The sequence below is a fragment of the Rhinoderma darwinii genome, chromosome 1 (assembly GCF_050947455.1).
Source record: "Rhinoderma darwinii isolate aRhiDar2 chromosome 1, aRhiDar2.hap1, whole genome shotgun sequence".
In the NCBI taxonomy this organism is placed as follows: domain Eukaryota; kingdom Metazoa; phylum Chordata; class Amphibia; order Anura; family Rhinodermatidae; genus Rhinoderma; species Rhinoderma darwinii.
The window spans coordinates 80,071,410-80,085,666 of NC_134687.1; the positions used below are offsets into that span (position 1 = coordinate 80,071,410).

The following is a 14,257-nucleotide window of genomic DNA, read 5'->3' on the forward strand; positions in this document are numbered from 1 at the left end:
AGTAACATTAGATAATGCAGGGCACCAGCCATTGTTATACTTGCAACCAGTCTATTTCATAATGATACATACGCTGTTATGGAAATTATTGTACTTTTGTTAGCTGTAATAGATCTTGTTTTTCCTCAGTAATTTAAAATGGAGAAAAACTGCTGACCTTTTCTAATAGAAGAAAAATACAAAAAAAAATTATCTTTCTACTACAACAGTTTTCGTCATACGCCTTCTTTTTACTATTTTACGTTTTGTAAAATCTTTAATTAAAGCGATTTGATAAAAATAATTTTCATTATTAACATTTATTAATAATAATGATTATTATATTGGTAATTCAAAAAAACATATTAAAAGTCCCACTTTCATGAGATAGTGTCTATTTAGAAACATGCATTTAAAAGATACCTAAGAGTACTAAAAATTAGCAGGCTGTCCTTCCTTGACCACTTCTGGTAGGTAATAACGACTGCATACCGGAAACACCCCGCAAAACCTGCCTTTTGGAGATGCTCGGATCCAGTCGTCTAGCCATCACAATTTCACCTTTGTCAAAGTCACATAGTTTCCTAAAGGGGTTGTCCAGGAATAGAAAGACAAAACAGCACCACACCTATCCAAAGGTTATGTTTGGTGTTACAGCTCAGCCCTATTGACTTCAATGCAGTGGAGCTTCAATACCACACACAAACCATGGACTGGTATGGCACTTTTTTTGGAAGAAAGCAGCCATGTTCTTCTAATCCTGGAAAAACCCTTTAAGCCTATTTTGCCCATTTTTCCTGCTTACAACACAACTTCAAGAACTGACTGATCACTTGCTGCCTAATATATCCCATCCCTTGACAGGTGCCATTGTAACAAGAGAATCAATGTTATTCACTTCACCTGTCAATGGCAATTTTAACATGCCCTAGTTACATTTTTATATACAGGTTACAAGTTCAAGTTGTTTTAATGAATAATGCTTATTATAGCTGTCAAAAAAAATTGAGATGTATCACATGAAATGTTGTCACACTGCTGGGAATATATGTGATTTTCCAGCTGTATACCTATTTATTTCTAATCAATAAAACAATGTTGAAGGCAGGCATTTGCCATAGATGGATTATATACACTCTACAAATCGAATGCCTTTCATTACATTTTTATTCAATCAATGGAACAGTTTAAAAGAAAATACTAAAATAACTCCAAGTAATGTAACATTTTCACCTGTCAAGAATACAAATGCAAAAACAGTTCTACCATGTATCAAATTAAAATACGTCACCTACATTTCCATTCAGAAAAAACTTCCTGTAGCTGGTATAATACATAAAGGGGCTTCCTGACCATAGTAAGTTATTGCATGTCGCTAGAATATGTTATAACTTACTGATAGACTACTAGAATGAAGGGGAAAGTGAAGCATAGCAGCCCCTTGGGTTTGTTTTTTTTACAACAACACTCCCAGCCCAGTACTTTGAGGGTACTACAATGGTGCTTATTTGGGGGCTGAAAATGCTGAAGGGGGCACATCCATTTTTGCATAGAGTTTGGTAGATTTTACTCATTTATATGGGGAAAATGCTGTTAAGGTACAGTACTGTGCAAAAGTTTTAGGCAGTTGTGGAAAAATGCTGCAAAGTAGCAATACTTTCAAAAATAGAAGTGTCAATAGTTTTTTTTTATCAAATAACAAAATAAAAAGTGAATGAACAGAAGAGAAATTTAAATCAACTCAATAATTGGTGTGACCACCCTTTGACTTCAAAACAGCGTTAATTCTTCTATGTGCACGTGCATACAGTTTTTGAAGAAACTCGGCAGGGAGGTTGTTCCAAACATCTTGGAGACCTAACCACAGATCTTCTGTGAATGTAGGCTTCCTCAAATCCTTCTGTATCTTCATTTAATCCCAGACAAACTTGCTAATGTTGAATTTAGGTCTTTCTGGGGGACATATCATCACTTCCAGGGCTCCTTGTTGTTCTTTACACTGAAAAAAGTTCTTAATGACATTGGCTGTATGTTTTGGGTCATTGTCCTTCTGCAGAATAAATTTGGAGCCAATCAGATGCCTTCCTGATAGTATTGTATGATGGATAAGTTTCGGCATGTATTTCTCAGCATTGGGGACACCATTAATATTGACCAAATCCCCAACTCTATTTGCTGAAATGCAGCCCCAAACGTGCAAGGAACCTCCACCATTCTTCACTGTTGCCTGCAGACACTTATTATTGTACTGCTCTCCAGTCCTTTGGCGAACAAACTGTCTTCTGTTACAGCCAAATATTTAATCTTTGACTCATCAGTCCAGAGCACATGCTGACATTTGATGCACCCCAGTTCCTATTTTTTTGTGCATAGTTGAGTCGCTTGGCGTTGTGTCCACATCAAATTTACGGCTTTTTTTGGCGCCAATTCTTCCATGAAGACCACTTCTGCCCAAACTTCTCCGGGTGTACCTGGGTCCCACTGGTTTCTGCTAGTTCTGAGCACATGGCACTGCTGGAAACCTTCTGATTTTAGGAAAGTAAGAATGATGTGTCTTTGTTCTGCTGCACTGTTTCCTTGGCCGACCACTGCGTCTATGGTCCTCAACATTGCTAGTTTCTTTCTGCTTCTTAAAACGAGTTTGAACAGCACATCCTAAAACCTCAGTCTGCTTTGAAATTTTAGCCAGGGAGAGACCTTACTGATGCAGTATAACTACCTTGTGTCTGGTTGCTTTGCTCAGTCTTTCCATGGTGGACCTGTAACATAAAACGGTCTTATACAACCTCACCTTTGTAGCAGAGTTTGGCATTTCTTCACCCAATTTTAAGCCTCTTACACAGCTGTTTCTGTTACAGTTAATGACTGTGTTTCAACCTACATATGAAAATTATGATTATCACCTGTTTGGTATAATTGGTTAAGCATACACATGACTATAATTCTACAAAATCCATGACTCTGTGCCAGAATACCTAAAATAATAGATGCCGTTTTGAAGGGAAAGGGTGGTCACACGAAATAGTGATTTCAATTTCTCTTCTGTTCATTCACTTTGCATTTTGTTAATACATATTAACACTTCTATTTTTGAAATCATTCTTACTTTGCAGCATTTTTTACAACTGCCTAAAACTTTTGCACAGTACTGTCCATCCACACACATTGTGCACACACTGCGTAAATTCTGCAGTGTTTTTACAAGAGAAATGGACATGCTGTAGATTAAGAATCCAAACCACTGGTCAATTTCCGGATGGGTTTTCTGCTATTAAGTCCCCCATCACTTGGATGAGATTTGTTCAAATCTCATCCACTTTGCTGCTACTGTAATACGCTGTGAAATTTCTGCAAGATAAATCAGAACGTAAATTCCACAGTGTTTACGCAGTGTGAGGATGAATTCTTAAAGTGCATGAGGTTGCGCAGTAATGAAGATACATCCTGCACTTACTAACTTGTACAATTAGCTACACTGAAAAATGTATATTACAGACAAATTAACTCCAATATCTTTAGTCTACCAAACTCCTGTATACCATGAAAAGATAAAGCAATACCAGTAATACCATGTGTGTACAGAATCAACTAAGCACGTGGTTCTGTAAATTCACACTACTGGCACTAAAATAGGAAAAACTACAAGAAGATGCCAAAATTATAACAATATTTTTTTCTTTATTCTAAAACCCTTAAACAAGTGTGATTCAACTGTTAGTCAAGACAAGGCATTAGCTGCATTACTAGTAGTGTGTCACAACAAACCAATAGATTCATGTAACTATAGGGGTGCATACTGTAGGTAGTAGTTGCACCAGAAGTGTACTCAAAGGCCCCAATACAATATAAGAAGACATCATTATTATAAATGTGCCATGGTGTATGGGAGCCCTGTTAAAGAATTAGTATCGGGGCCTTCAGGTCACGCCACTTGTCCAATATTATGGGTCCCTGCAATATTGGGGATCTGATGAGAAGAACAGGACTGTACTAACACTCTGGTGAACCAAGTGCAAAGATTTTTATGAGTGGGTCGTCCCTCCTGAACAGACTGGGGTGCTGAGGGTTAATATTGTCATAGTTCCCAGTGATCGGGCTGCACTTAGATCTGTCAGTACCAGGAATTTATTACCGTATCTCTTCTGTGTACTACAATGTAAATGTACAGACAGCCGGTGCTGCACTGCACCGCCTATTATTTCAGGTGTATAGCCGCCCGTAGCAGTAACATGAAGGTGAAAGCAGATATTGGCATCCTGCCAGCCCGTCTATACTTCCGTCCTCTTTTAAACACATCTGCTTCCATGCTCTCACTGCTGGATAACTTCACTGAGTGCCATGATCTATAAGGGTGGTAGTGGTCACTCACTCCGCGTAGGAGGAACGTCCCTCCGCCACTGCAGTCGAGAAGGAACATTCCTTCTTTACTGCCTCGTCTGCTTAGCTTAACTTGCTTCCTTCACCCCACAGTTTTCAACCATATCTGGATCCAGAGGACGCAAACACTATTAAATATGGTGCTGCCAGGGGGCTGGCTGCCATGGGTCCCTGGAGTAGTATGGAAATCTATTTGACCCCATAACAATGTTTTGGCATGTTCTACTACTACTACTACTACTACATGTAAAGTAAAGGAGATTGTTTTTTTTGCCTGAGGAACTCCGTTCCTGTACTTTGTGTTTTACTGTATATATTAGACTGTATATGAAGATACTGGCTTATAAAAGCCATTGTGGTGAATGAATCGCTTACAGCAGCTTATGTTAGATTTAATATATGTACTGGTGGATATAAAGTGACTATGCATTTGTTTATTTATTTAAAGGGTTTTTTTTTCATCTAAAAAATGTATAACATATCCTAAAGATTTACCATAAATGCCTGATACTTCACCGATTGGGAGAACGGGTGTTCCCGGACTACCTCTTGCCATTGCAAAGCAACCACTAGTGGCCACTTGTTGCATCGACTTCAATTGGACGTGAGCTATTAAATATTTATGACATATCCCATAAGTTTGCCATAAATTTCTGAGATGAGAGTACCCCTTGAATTATTATTTATTTAACGCCAACATATTCCACAGCACTGGACATCGTTTATAACCACTCACATCAGTTTCTAGCATGGCTCACATTCTAATTATAAATTTTAGAAAACACACACACACATTTTCAAAAGTATCAAATCCCTTCAAACTCAATTTTCTAAAATAAAGATCAAAATCCTGTGTTATTCCCATATTAAGGAGGCTGTTACTTAACTCATATATTAAACTCTATTTTTAGATTCGAATAATTGATAAATTCTAATTGTAATAAAGCATCTAGACACAAGTCAGTGCATTTTAATATTTCTTTTATAACACTTGAAATGTTATTTTGCCAAAGCCATTAAGCTTGAAGTAGTGTAATTACTTGAGCCACATACTTCACAGGTTACTGAACCAATACCTCAGATTTTCTACAAGGTACCCAGAAATGGCTCAGTGGACAGAAATGTTTTAGTCACCAACTTTAACATTTCATTGCATATAGAATTCTTGATTGAAAAGAATTTGTTCTGCACAAATACGTGCATTTAAAATCTTCTTTACTTCTAAAATATGGAATTGTTGTGCAATGGGCCTTAAAATCTGACTTCAACAGATGTATCATAGGGATAAATCTATTTTATACCTTTCTTTTACAGTATGAAAAAAAATATTTTTCTGTGGCGCATGGAAACCTTAAACATTTTTCATGCTGGGAACTATATACTGTGTGTTCTATGATATCAGATTTCAGCCGTTAATTTTGTAGCATTTATTTAAACTATTTTTGTAATGACGGGGGTAAGGAAACAGACAAGTGAACCCTAATCTACCCGCCTACTTGCAACGACCAGCCCTAGGCGACGGGGTACAACTGGGCGACAGTCCCTACGCTCAATAAGTGCACGACAGACAAACAGACAAGGGTACACAGAAGCAAGGGAAAAGGGGCCGTTGCCCACGGCAACACCGAGAGCAACAAGAGTGGTGAACGAGCCGAGTCAAACCAGGAGTGTATGAGGTACCAAACGCAGAGCAGGAGAGTAGTAAACAAGCCGAGTCAAACCAGGAGTGTACGAGGTACCAAATGCAGAGCAGGAGAGTAGTCAGTAAGCCAGGGTCAATATGAAGCAGGGTCAAATAGATCAAGAAGCTGCAGCAGGGCCAGGAAACCAAACGAGAAGAATCACAAGCAAGGAGGAACAGGAAAGGCAGGTATAAATAGACAGAGGGCGGGAGCTAGCTCCGTCTGGCCAGGCTATGATAGGCTCTCCCACTCCTAAGCCTGCCATCCTGAGTGGTGGAAGATGGAGTCAGTCTCCCAGACATAGAAGCAGGTGCAGACTGATTACCTATGGGCGTAGATACAGAAGCTGTGCCTGGCAGATCCTTAACAATTTTATATTATTTACTCACTTTGTCTACAGGTGTCAAATACTCCTGGCAAGGCCGTGCCGCTGGAGGCAGGCATGGGAGGAGGATACTTGGGTCATGTGATTACACGATAGGACGCTATCGTGGGCTGGCGCGATGTATCGGCGGCTGTCATTGGTGACTGCCGCTGAACACCTAACCATCCGATGGGAAACAGCTGCTGTTCCACCTGTTAATTACTAGAGAGGAAGGTATATTTAAGGCTATTTGGGGCATTTGGATATCAACCCCTGACGAAGCACCAGCGAAACGCGCGTCGGGTCCAGCAGAGGTCCCCTCTCTCGGTCCTGATCTCCTATTCATCCTCTACTATGTAGGTGTAGGTATATCGCTCTGCATGTTATATGTACCTAGGACTGCACTTCATATTTATTATCTTACATATATGTGTCCATCTGTGCAAATGTATCATGCCTAGCACCTGCCCAGTGTTTATTTATGCAAAGAAGATAAAGGATTGAATCCAGTGCTGGAAATTGGTGCTTCTGGTAAAAACAGGAAACTTCTTCCAAGTTTTATTTTCATAAGTTTAAAAGCAATGAAAAATAATGAAAGCGGGTTTAGTCCAGAGTACAGAGGATGGTTAGAAAGATGATAGGCTGTGGCCTACGCGTTTCAGACGTCTGCTGCGTCCTTAGTCATGGCTTGTAATGTTTCTGACAGTGCAGTCTAGACATTTGTATCCAGTCATTCTAATTAGCAGTTAATTGATTGCGGTTCAACTAGGGAGAAAGAGGTAGGAATCCCTTGGAACGCAAGTAATTTACTGTTTCCTGAGAAATTTGTCTGCCGTGAGTATACAGACTCGTTATAGTTTAAATTGAACAAATTCCATGTATTTATAACGAGTTATTATTTGTTTAGTGATTATTGTAAATTCAGAAGTATTTTATTCTTGTATTCTGTTTGTATTTATGTTGAATATCAAAAGAGGAGAAGACGGGTCCGAATCATATTCTTTTGATAGTTGGTTGCGGTCCAAGTTTATAGAGGATTCCTGCGAGGCTTCTTTTTCTCTACCTTTTAACAATATTTTTCTGGAGGAGGTAAGAGGCAGGGACCTCTTCTACTTGAATGCTCTTCCAATGAAATTTGCTGTATGATTGTGGTTATAATGTTTAATTAGTTTGTTAGTTCGATTGTGTAAACATAGAAGGAAAATGACTGGGTAGTGGTGATTCACCTAGTATCATCTGGAATAAGAGATTAGGTAGAAGATAAACTGTTAAAAAATGTATGGATAAATGTAACATACGTTTAAAACACAAAGAACTGGTTCTTTTTTATATTCTTATAGGAGATGTTGTTCATATAATGTTGTTGGTTATAGTCTCGAAATGGGAATGTCAATTTTATTAGTACATACTTCGTACTTTTGATCTTGTTTATATATTTTTTTATCTTCCCGATATTGTCTATTTTGTGATTGGAAATATGACATTGACCAAGATATAAGTGTATTGTAATTGTCGTAATTTTTATACTATATATTTGACCATAACATAAAAGTGTTATATTTATAGAGCCTTTATGACCGATTTTTTCTTATGTTGGAACATTAATATTTATATGTTTTAGAAAGCGGCAAAGACCCCGACAATTGTTAGTGACGAAACCTGGGGCCATTCATTCAAATTACCAGTTTCTTAAATATTCCAGTATTAATTATACATTTCCTAGATGACTACTGTACTTTTAAAATGATAGATTTAAGTTATTTTTGTCAAATTAAAGCCTCATGCACATGACAGTGTAAAGACATAGGTACGTCATATAGGTGCGCCATATAGTGCCGTATTACAGATATATTCTCCCCTTCCAACAATGCTTTTAGGGGAAAATATCTGATGGAGCATGCCACAATATTTTTCCATTCATTTTTATATGTAATCCCACAGAAAAAAACCTCTGTATATGGAAGTACAATATGGCCCCAATGATCATGAGCTCCATATTAGGCATTATGCATATTTGCATGACGCCATTGAGAGACTTGGGATTGGCAATGAGGGTTTCAGAGATATTTTCAGCAATATTTTATATACTTATTGGTCTGAAAAGAAAATTTTATATATGTGAAGATTATCAAACATTATTATTACTATCAGCTATATTTAAAATATTTACATTCGCATAGTCCCAGAATGTCTATTATATAACACAAAGACTTAAAATGTATTTACTGACATGTGTTTGCATGCTTAATCTACAATAAAAATATGCACAATAATTATTACATGAAACAATCATACTGTAAAAGGTCTATAATGCACAAATAATAATACAATCAATATTAAGAATTACATTTCTAGCTTAAAATCATTTCCATAAGAATCATAGTGTAAATTTGATAATAAAACTGCCATACAGATGTAGCAAACTTTATCTTGACTCTGATAACTTGCTGCAGCGTGATTTTACACAACAAAAAACATTGAAAAGCCATTGAAAAAGTCAAGTTAAAGTTTCACGTCACTGTGTGTTCAAAGCGTTGAGTCAAGATAAAGATAGCTACGGAAGTAGCCATCCTTATCTTGACTCTTAACGCATTAAATACACAGTGGCAAGAAACTTTAACTTGACTTTTTCAATAGCTTTTCAATGGCTTTTGTTGTGTGATATTAAGCTGCAGCAAGTTATCTCAAGATAAATTTGGCTACATCTGTATATCTGTATTGTGCAAGTAATTGACTTAGGGCATATTGAGATAATAGAGAAGAATCCCTTAAAACTGGACAGGTGTAATGTATTTTGGGAACTTTCAAATTGATGTGGCCATGAAAGAATACACTCTTCATGGCTACATGATTTTGCTGGTAAACAGCCGTTTTACCATCAACAAAGCACTGCTATTAAGGTGCAATTTGACAGCTGTGCGAAACAGGGTGGTGGCACGGGAGTGGGCTGCATTACATCTGTGTCTGTGCAGCTCTGTGAGACTTTACCCTTATGGATATCTATAAATTACATTGTCAATAAACTATTCTATGTAAATGTGATAAAAATATTGGATATTAAATAGTAGAAGGAGAGAAAAGAAGAGCCTTAAAATAACCTAAATGAAACATAGCAATTATACATTAATTTACTTAATAGAAATAATATTACTTACCACTGTAAAATTCATAACCTTTAAAATCCATATTGTCATTGCTAAGTTAACAATCATGGTAACCAACAGTAGAAGCACAAAGAAGTACAAGCACCTCTTCCGCCATCCATAAATTCCAACTGGATAAAACTGAGTATTTTCTGTCCGTAGGTTATTTTGTTGTGTGGCCAAAATGTACTGTTCTCGTGTCATCTAAAAAAACATACATAGAAAGCATAAATAAATAATAACAATAGGATCAACCTCAGTTTATAAAATTTTGTTTTTTGACATTTTTAATCTAATAAATGAACACAAATTTTTAAATATTTTGAGAACATAAAGCATTTAATGGCAATACATCATAGAGTGGAACAATTGTTTTGTTTCTTTCCCTTTTTTTTGATGCCCAAAATTGTGCACTGATTAATTTCTTAATATATACTTATAGTGGTCGGAGCCCCATTTTTATATTACACAACTCTGAATCTCCTGCATAGGCAATGGGGGAGATTTATTAAACTAGTCTTAACAAGAAACAAGTTGGAGAAAGTTGCAAAAAATAATAAACTTGCCACATCTTTGGCTGCCAGGCGCTACTGAATGAAATCTCCACCAACCAGGAGTGTAAATGATAGTAAATGCGTCGGGTCGCGGGTTGCCAAGCACCACTCACTACGCTTGTCCTCTTTTTGTAGAAGTAGCGTGAGTGGAGCTGATCCAAAAGTCAAAATATTTGCGACTTTTGGGCCATATGTAATATTTCGAAACCAGAAAATAAGCGTACAACGATTGTTAAAATCCCCCCATAGAGTTTAATCTGTAAAGATGGCCACCAATTATTGCTGCTGGGGAGGAAATTTGACAAGTGTGATCACAAGCTGCACAGGCTTTGCTATGGTAGCACCAATCATTGGTTTTGCAACATAACTGACTCCATTTGGCTAATTGTAATGTTATACTAGGTGCCATGGACTGTGACCAGTGGTGAGGCCGAGGCATTACAATGTGCTGGCTGGTGAGGCCCAAGTAGCAAAAATGTAAACATCTGAATTAAATTATAACATTTTGACTGACTGCATCCAACACTAGAGAGACAATTATGAGCTTAGTGCATACAAATGTATTATTTAACATGTATAAATCTGTCTTCAAGGGAATGTATCGTCAGATAAATACATTTAAACCACGTTTTTATTTAAAAAAAACATTTTTTTGTTTTACATTTCACTGCAGTACACATAACTTTGTGTATTGCAGTGTGAGATGTGTATTTTGTACTGGGAGTGACAGGTTGTCTCCCTCTGCTTTGCAATCGTCTCCCTCTCAGTACAGATGGGGGAGGAGGGAGTGTTTTCTATAAAATATTTTTTTTTTATATAATAAGAAAATAAATGTTGTTGAAAGTAAAAAATATAATTTAATATACACTTTTAATTAGACATTATAACAAAATAGTGATACATTGCCTTTCAGTAAGTTCCTCCTAATGTGGGAAGCATCCAGACAGATTTTCGGCATTTAAAAGGGATTAAAATAATAAATAAATGAAAATGTCAGCTCACCCTCCCAGATGCACGAAGAAGACAGCGATCTCCACCCTATAGGAACAACATTCAGGAGGAAAAGATCAGCACTCCTTGTGGAATTTGAAAAATAATTCTGCTTTATTTATTTAAATAGCCAGCGGAAAGGCTGAACAGCTTGACGTGGACAAAATACATAAAGCGTCTGTCCCCTCTGACGCGTTTCTAGCTCACAAGAGCCATTACTCATAGATCTATGAGTAATTACTCTTGTGAGCTAGAAACGCGTCAGAGGGGACGGACGCTTTATGTATTTTGTCCACTTCAAGCTGTTCAGCCTTTCCGCTGGCTATTTAAATAAATAAAGCAGATTTATTTTTCAAATTCCACAAGGAGTGCTGATCTTTTCCTCCTGAATTTAAAAGGGATTGTCTGCTTTTTACAAGTTATTCATGTTCCCCTTTTAAACGCCTTCCTGCCACAGCCATTTTTCGGATTTTCACCTTCATTTTTACCTCCTTACCTTCCAAAAGCCATAACTTTTTTATTTTTCCATCAATACTGCCGTATGAGGGCTTGTTTTTTGTGTGATGAGTTGTAGATTTTTACAGCACCATTTACTAGTCCTTCTCAATGAATTAGAATATCATCAAAAAGTTTACTTTTTTCAGTAATTCAATTCAAAAAGTGAAACTCATGTATTATATAGATTCATTACACACAGAGTGATCTATTTCCAGCATTTTTTTCTTTTAATGTTGATGATTATGGTAACAGTTAATGAAAACCCAAAATTTAGTCTCTCAAAAAAGTAGATTATATAAGCCCAATTTAAAAAATGATTCTTAATACCGAAATGTTGGCCTACTGAAAAGTAAGTACAGTATATGCACTCAATACTTGGTTGGGGCTCTTTTTGCATGAATTACTGCATCAATGCGGTGTAGCATGGAGGCGATCAGCCTGTGGCACTGCTGAGGTGTTATGGAAGCCCAGGTTGTATGATAGCGGCCTTCAGCTCGTCTGCATTGTTGGGTCTGGTGTATCTCGTCTTGCTCTTGACAATACACCATAGATTCTCTATGGGGTTTTGGTCAGGTGAGTTTTCTGGCCAATCAAGCACAGTGACACTGTGGTTATTAAACCAGGTATTGGTACTTTTGGCAGTGTGGGCAGGTGCCAAGTCCTGCTGGAAAATGAAATCAGCATCTCCATAAAGCTTGTCAGCAGGGGGAAGCATGAAATTCTCTCAAATTTCGTGGTAGACGGCTGCGTTGACTCTGGACTTGATAGAACACAGTGGACTAACACCAGCAGATGACATGGCTCCCCAAACCATTACTGACTGTGGAAACTTCACACTGGACCACAAGCAACTTGGATTGACGCCTCTCCACTCTTCCTTCAGACTCTGGGACCATGAATTCTAAATGAAATGCAAAATTTACTTTCATCTGAAAACAGGACTTAGGACCACTGAGCAACAGACCAGTCCTTTTTCTCCTTAGCCCAGGTAAGACGCTTCTGACATTGTCTCATGGAATGCAACAGTTGTAGCCCATGTCCTGGATATGTCTGTGTGTGGTGGCTCTAGAAGCACTGACTCAAGGTGCAGTCCTCTCCTTGTGAATTTTCCCCAGATTCTTGAATGGCCTTTTCTTGATAATCCTTTCAAGGCTGTGGTTATCTCTGTTGCTTGTGCACCTTTCTATTCCACACTTTTTCCTTCCTCTCAACTTTCCATTAATATGCTTGGATACAGCAATCTGTGAACAGCCAGCTTCATAGCAATGTCCTTTTGTGGCTTACCCTTCTTGTGGAGGGTGTCAATTACTGTCTTCTGGACAACTGTCAAGTCAGCAGTCTTCCCCATGATTGTGTAGCCTACTGAACCAGACTGTTGGACCACTTAAAGGCTTAGGAAACCTTTGCATGTGTTTTGTGTTGATTAGCTGATTAGAGTGTGACCCTGTGAGTCTACAATCTTGAACTTTTACTCAATATTAACATTTTCGGGGAGACTAAATTTTGGGTTTTCATAACTGTTAGCCATAGTCATCAACATTAAAAGAAAAAAAATGCTGGAAATAAATCACTCTGGATGTAAGGAATCTATATGATATATGAGTTTCACTTTTTGAATTGAATTACTGAAATACATTTTCTTATAGATGACATTCTAATTAATTGTGAAGGACTTGTATTGTACTGTATAATGTAGTAGGACACTGGAAAAAAATATATTTGTGGGGTGGAATAGGAAAAAAACTATGATTCCTCAATCTTTTGGGTGGTTTTGTTTTTACCATGTTCACCATGCGATAAAAACGGTGAGTTAAATTTATTCTGCGAGTCAATACGATTACAGTGATACCAAATTTGTATAGTTTTTTTTATGGTTTACTACTTTTACAAGGAAAAAAATGATTGTTAAAAATAAAATTAGAGTTTTGTCACCACATTCTGAGAGCCATGACTTTTTTATTTTTCCGTTGATTTAGCGGTATGAGGGCTTATTTTTTGCGGATCAAACTGTAGTTTCTATTGATACCATTATGGGGTACATGAGACTTTTTGATCACTTTTTATTAAATTTTTTGTGGGAAATGAAGTGACCAAAAAACAGCAATTCTGTTTTAAATTGCCATGCCAACCAACCCCGCTTTGGGGAGGCCATTTGAACTTTACAGGGAGTCGCCCTCCTTTTTATAGTCATTTAAATGGCGAGGTCGCTATTGACCGTGGCATTTAACGGGTTAAGTGAGCGGGATCGCGCTCGAGCCACATCCCGCTCGTTTTCCGGAAGTGTCGGCTGTAACACACAGCCGACACGCTTATTCTATAGAGCCCGCCTCATACTCCCCCACCCGACGTCTGCCGTATATATACAGTGGATGTTGGGAAGGGGTTAAGCTTTTCCTGGAGATAACAGATGATTGCAGGGGAAAGGGGTCGATGAGCAACAAAACTCCCCAACAATCAGCTTTTTTTATTGAAAGACCTGATTTTCTCTAAGGGATTGGCCAAAATGCACAACCGACTTGTTTCTATACCTAAGTGAAGCGAAGCAAGACATTTGGAGCTGAGTGAGAGAAAAACAGCTCTCAGGCCTTGTTCACACAGTGCAGATTTGATGCATAGCTTGCATGTACTTTTTTTTAGCCAAAATGAGAAATGTAACCTACTGTAAACAGA

The 14,257-nt window shown here is 37.7% G+C and overlaps 1 protein-coding gene across 2 annotated transcripts in view; it reads right to left on the minus strand.

The window, feature by feature from the left end:
• SGCZ (sarcoglycan zeta) overlaps positions 1 to 14,257 on the minus strand; it is a 982,319-nt gene that overhangs the window by 344,419 nt on the left and 623,643 nt on the right. For both annotated transcript variants that reach the window (XM_075860071.1, XM_075860061.1), the window contains one exon: positions 9,558 to 9,749. In XM_075860071.1, coding sequence (XP_075716186.1) covers positions 9,558 to 9,749 — 192 coding nt within the window. The remainder of the gene's footprint in view (positions 1 to 9,557; positions 9,750 to 14,257) is intronic.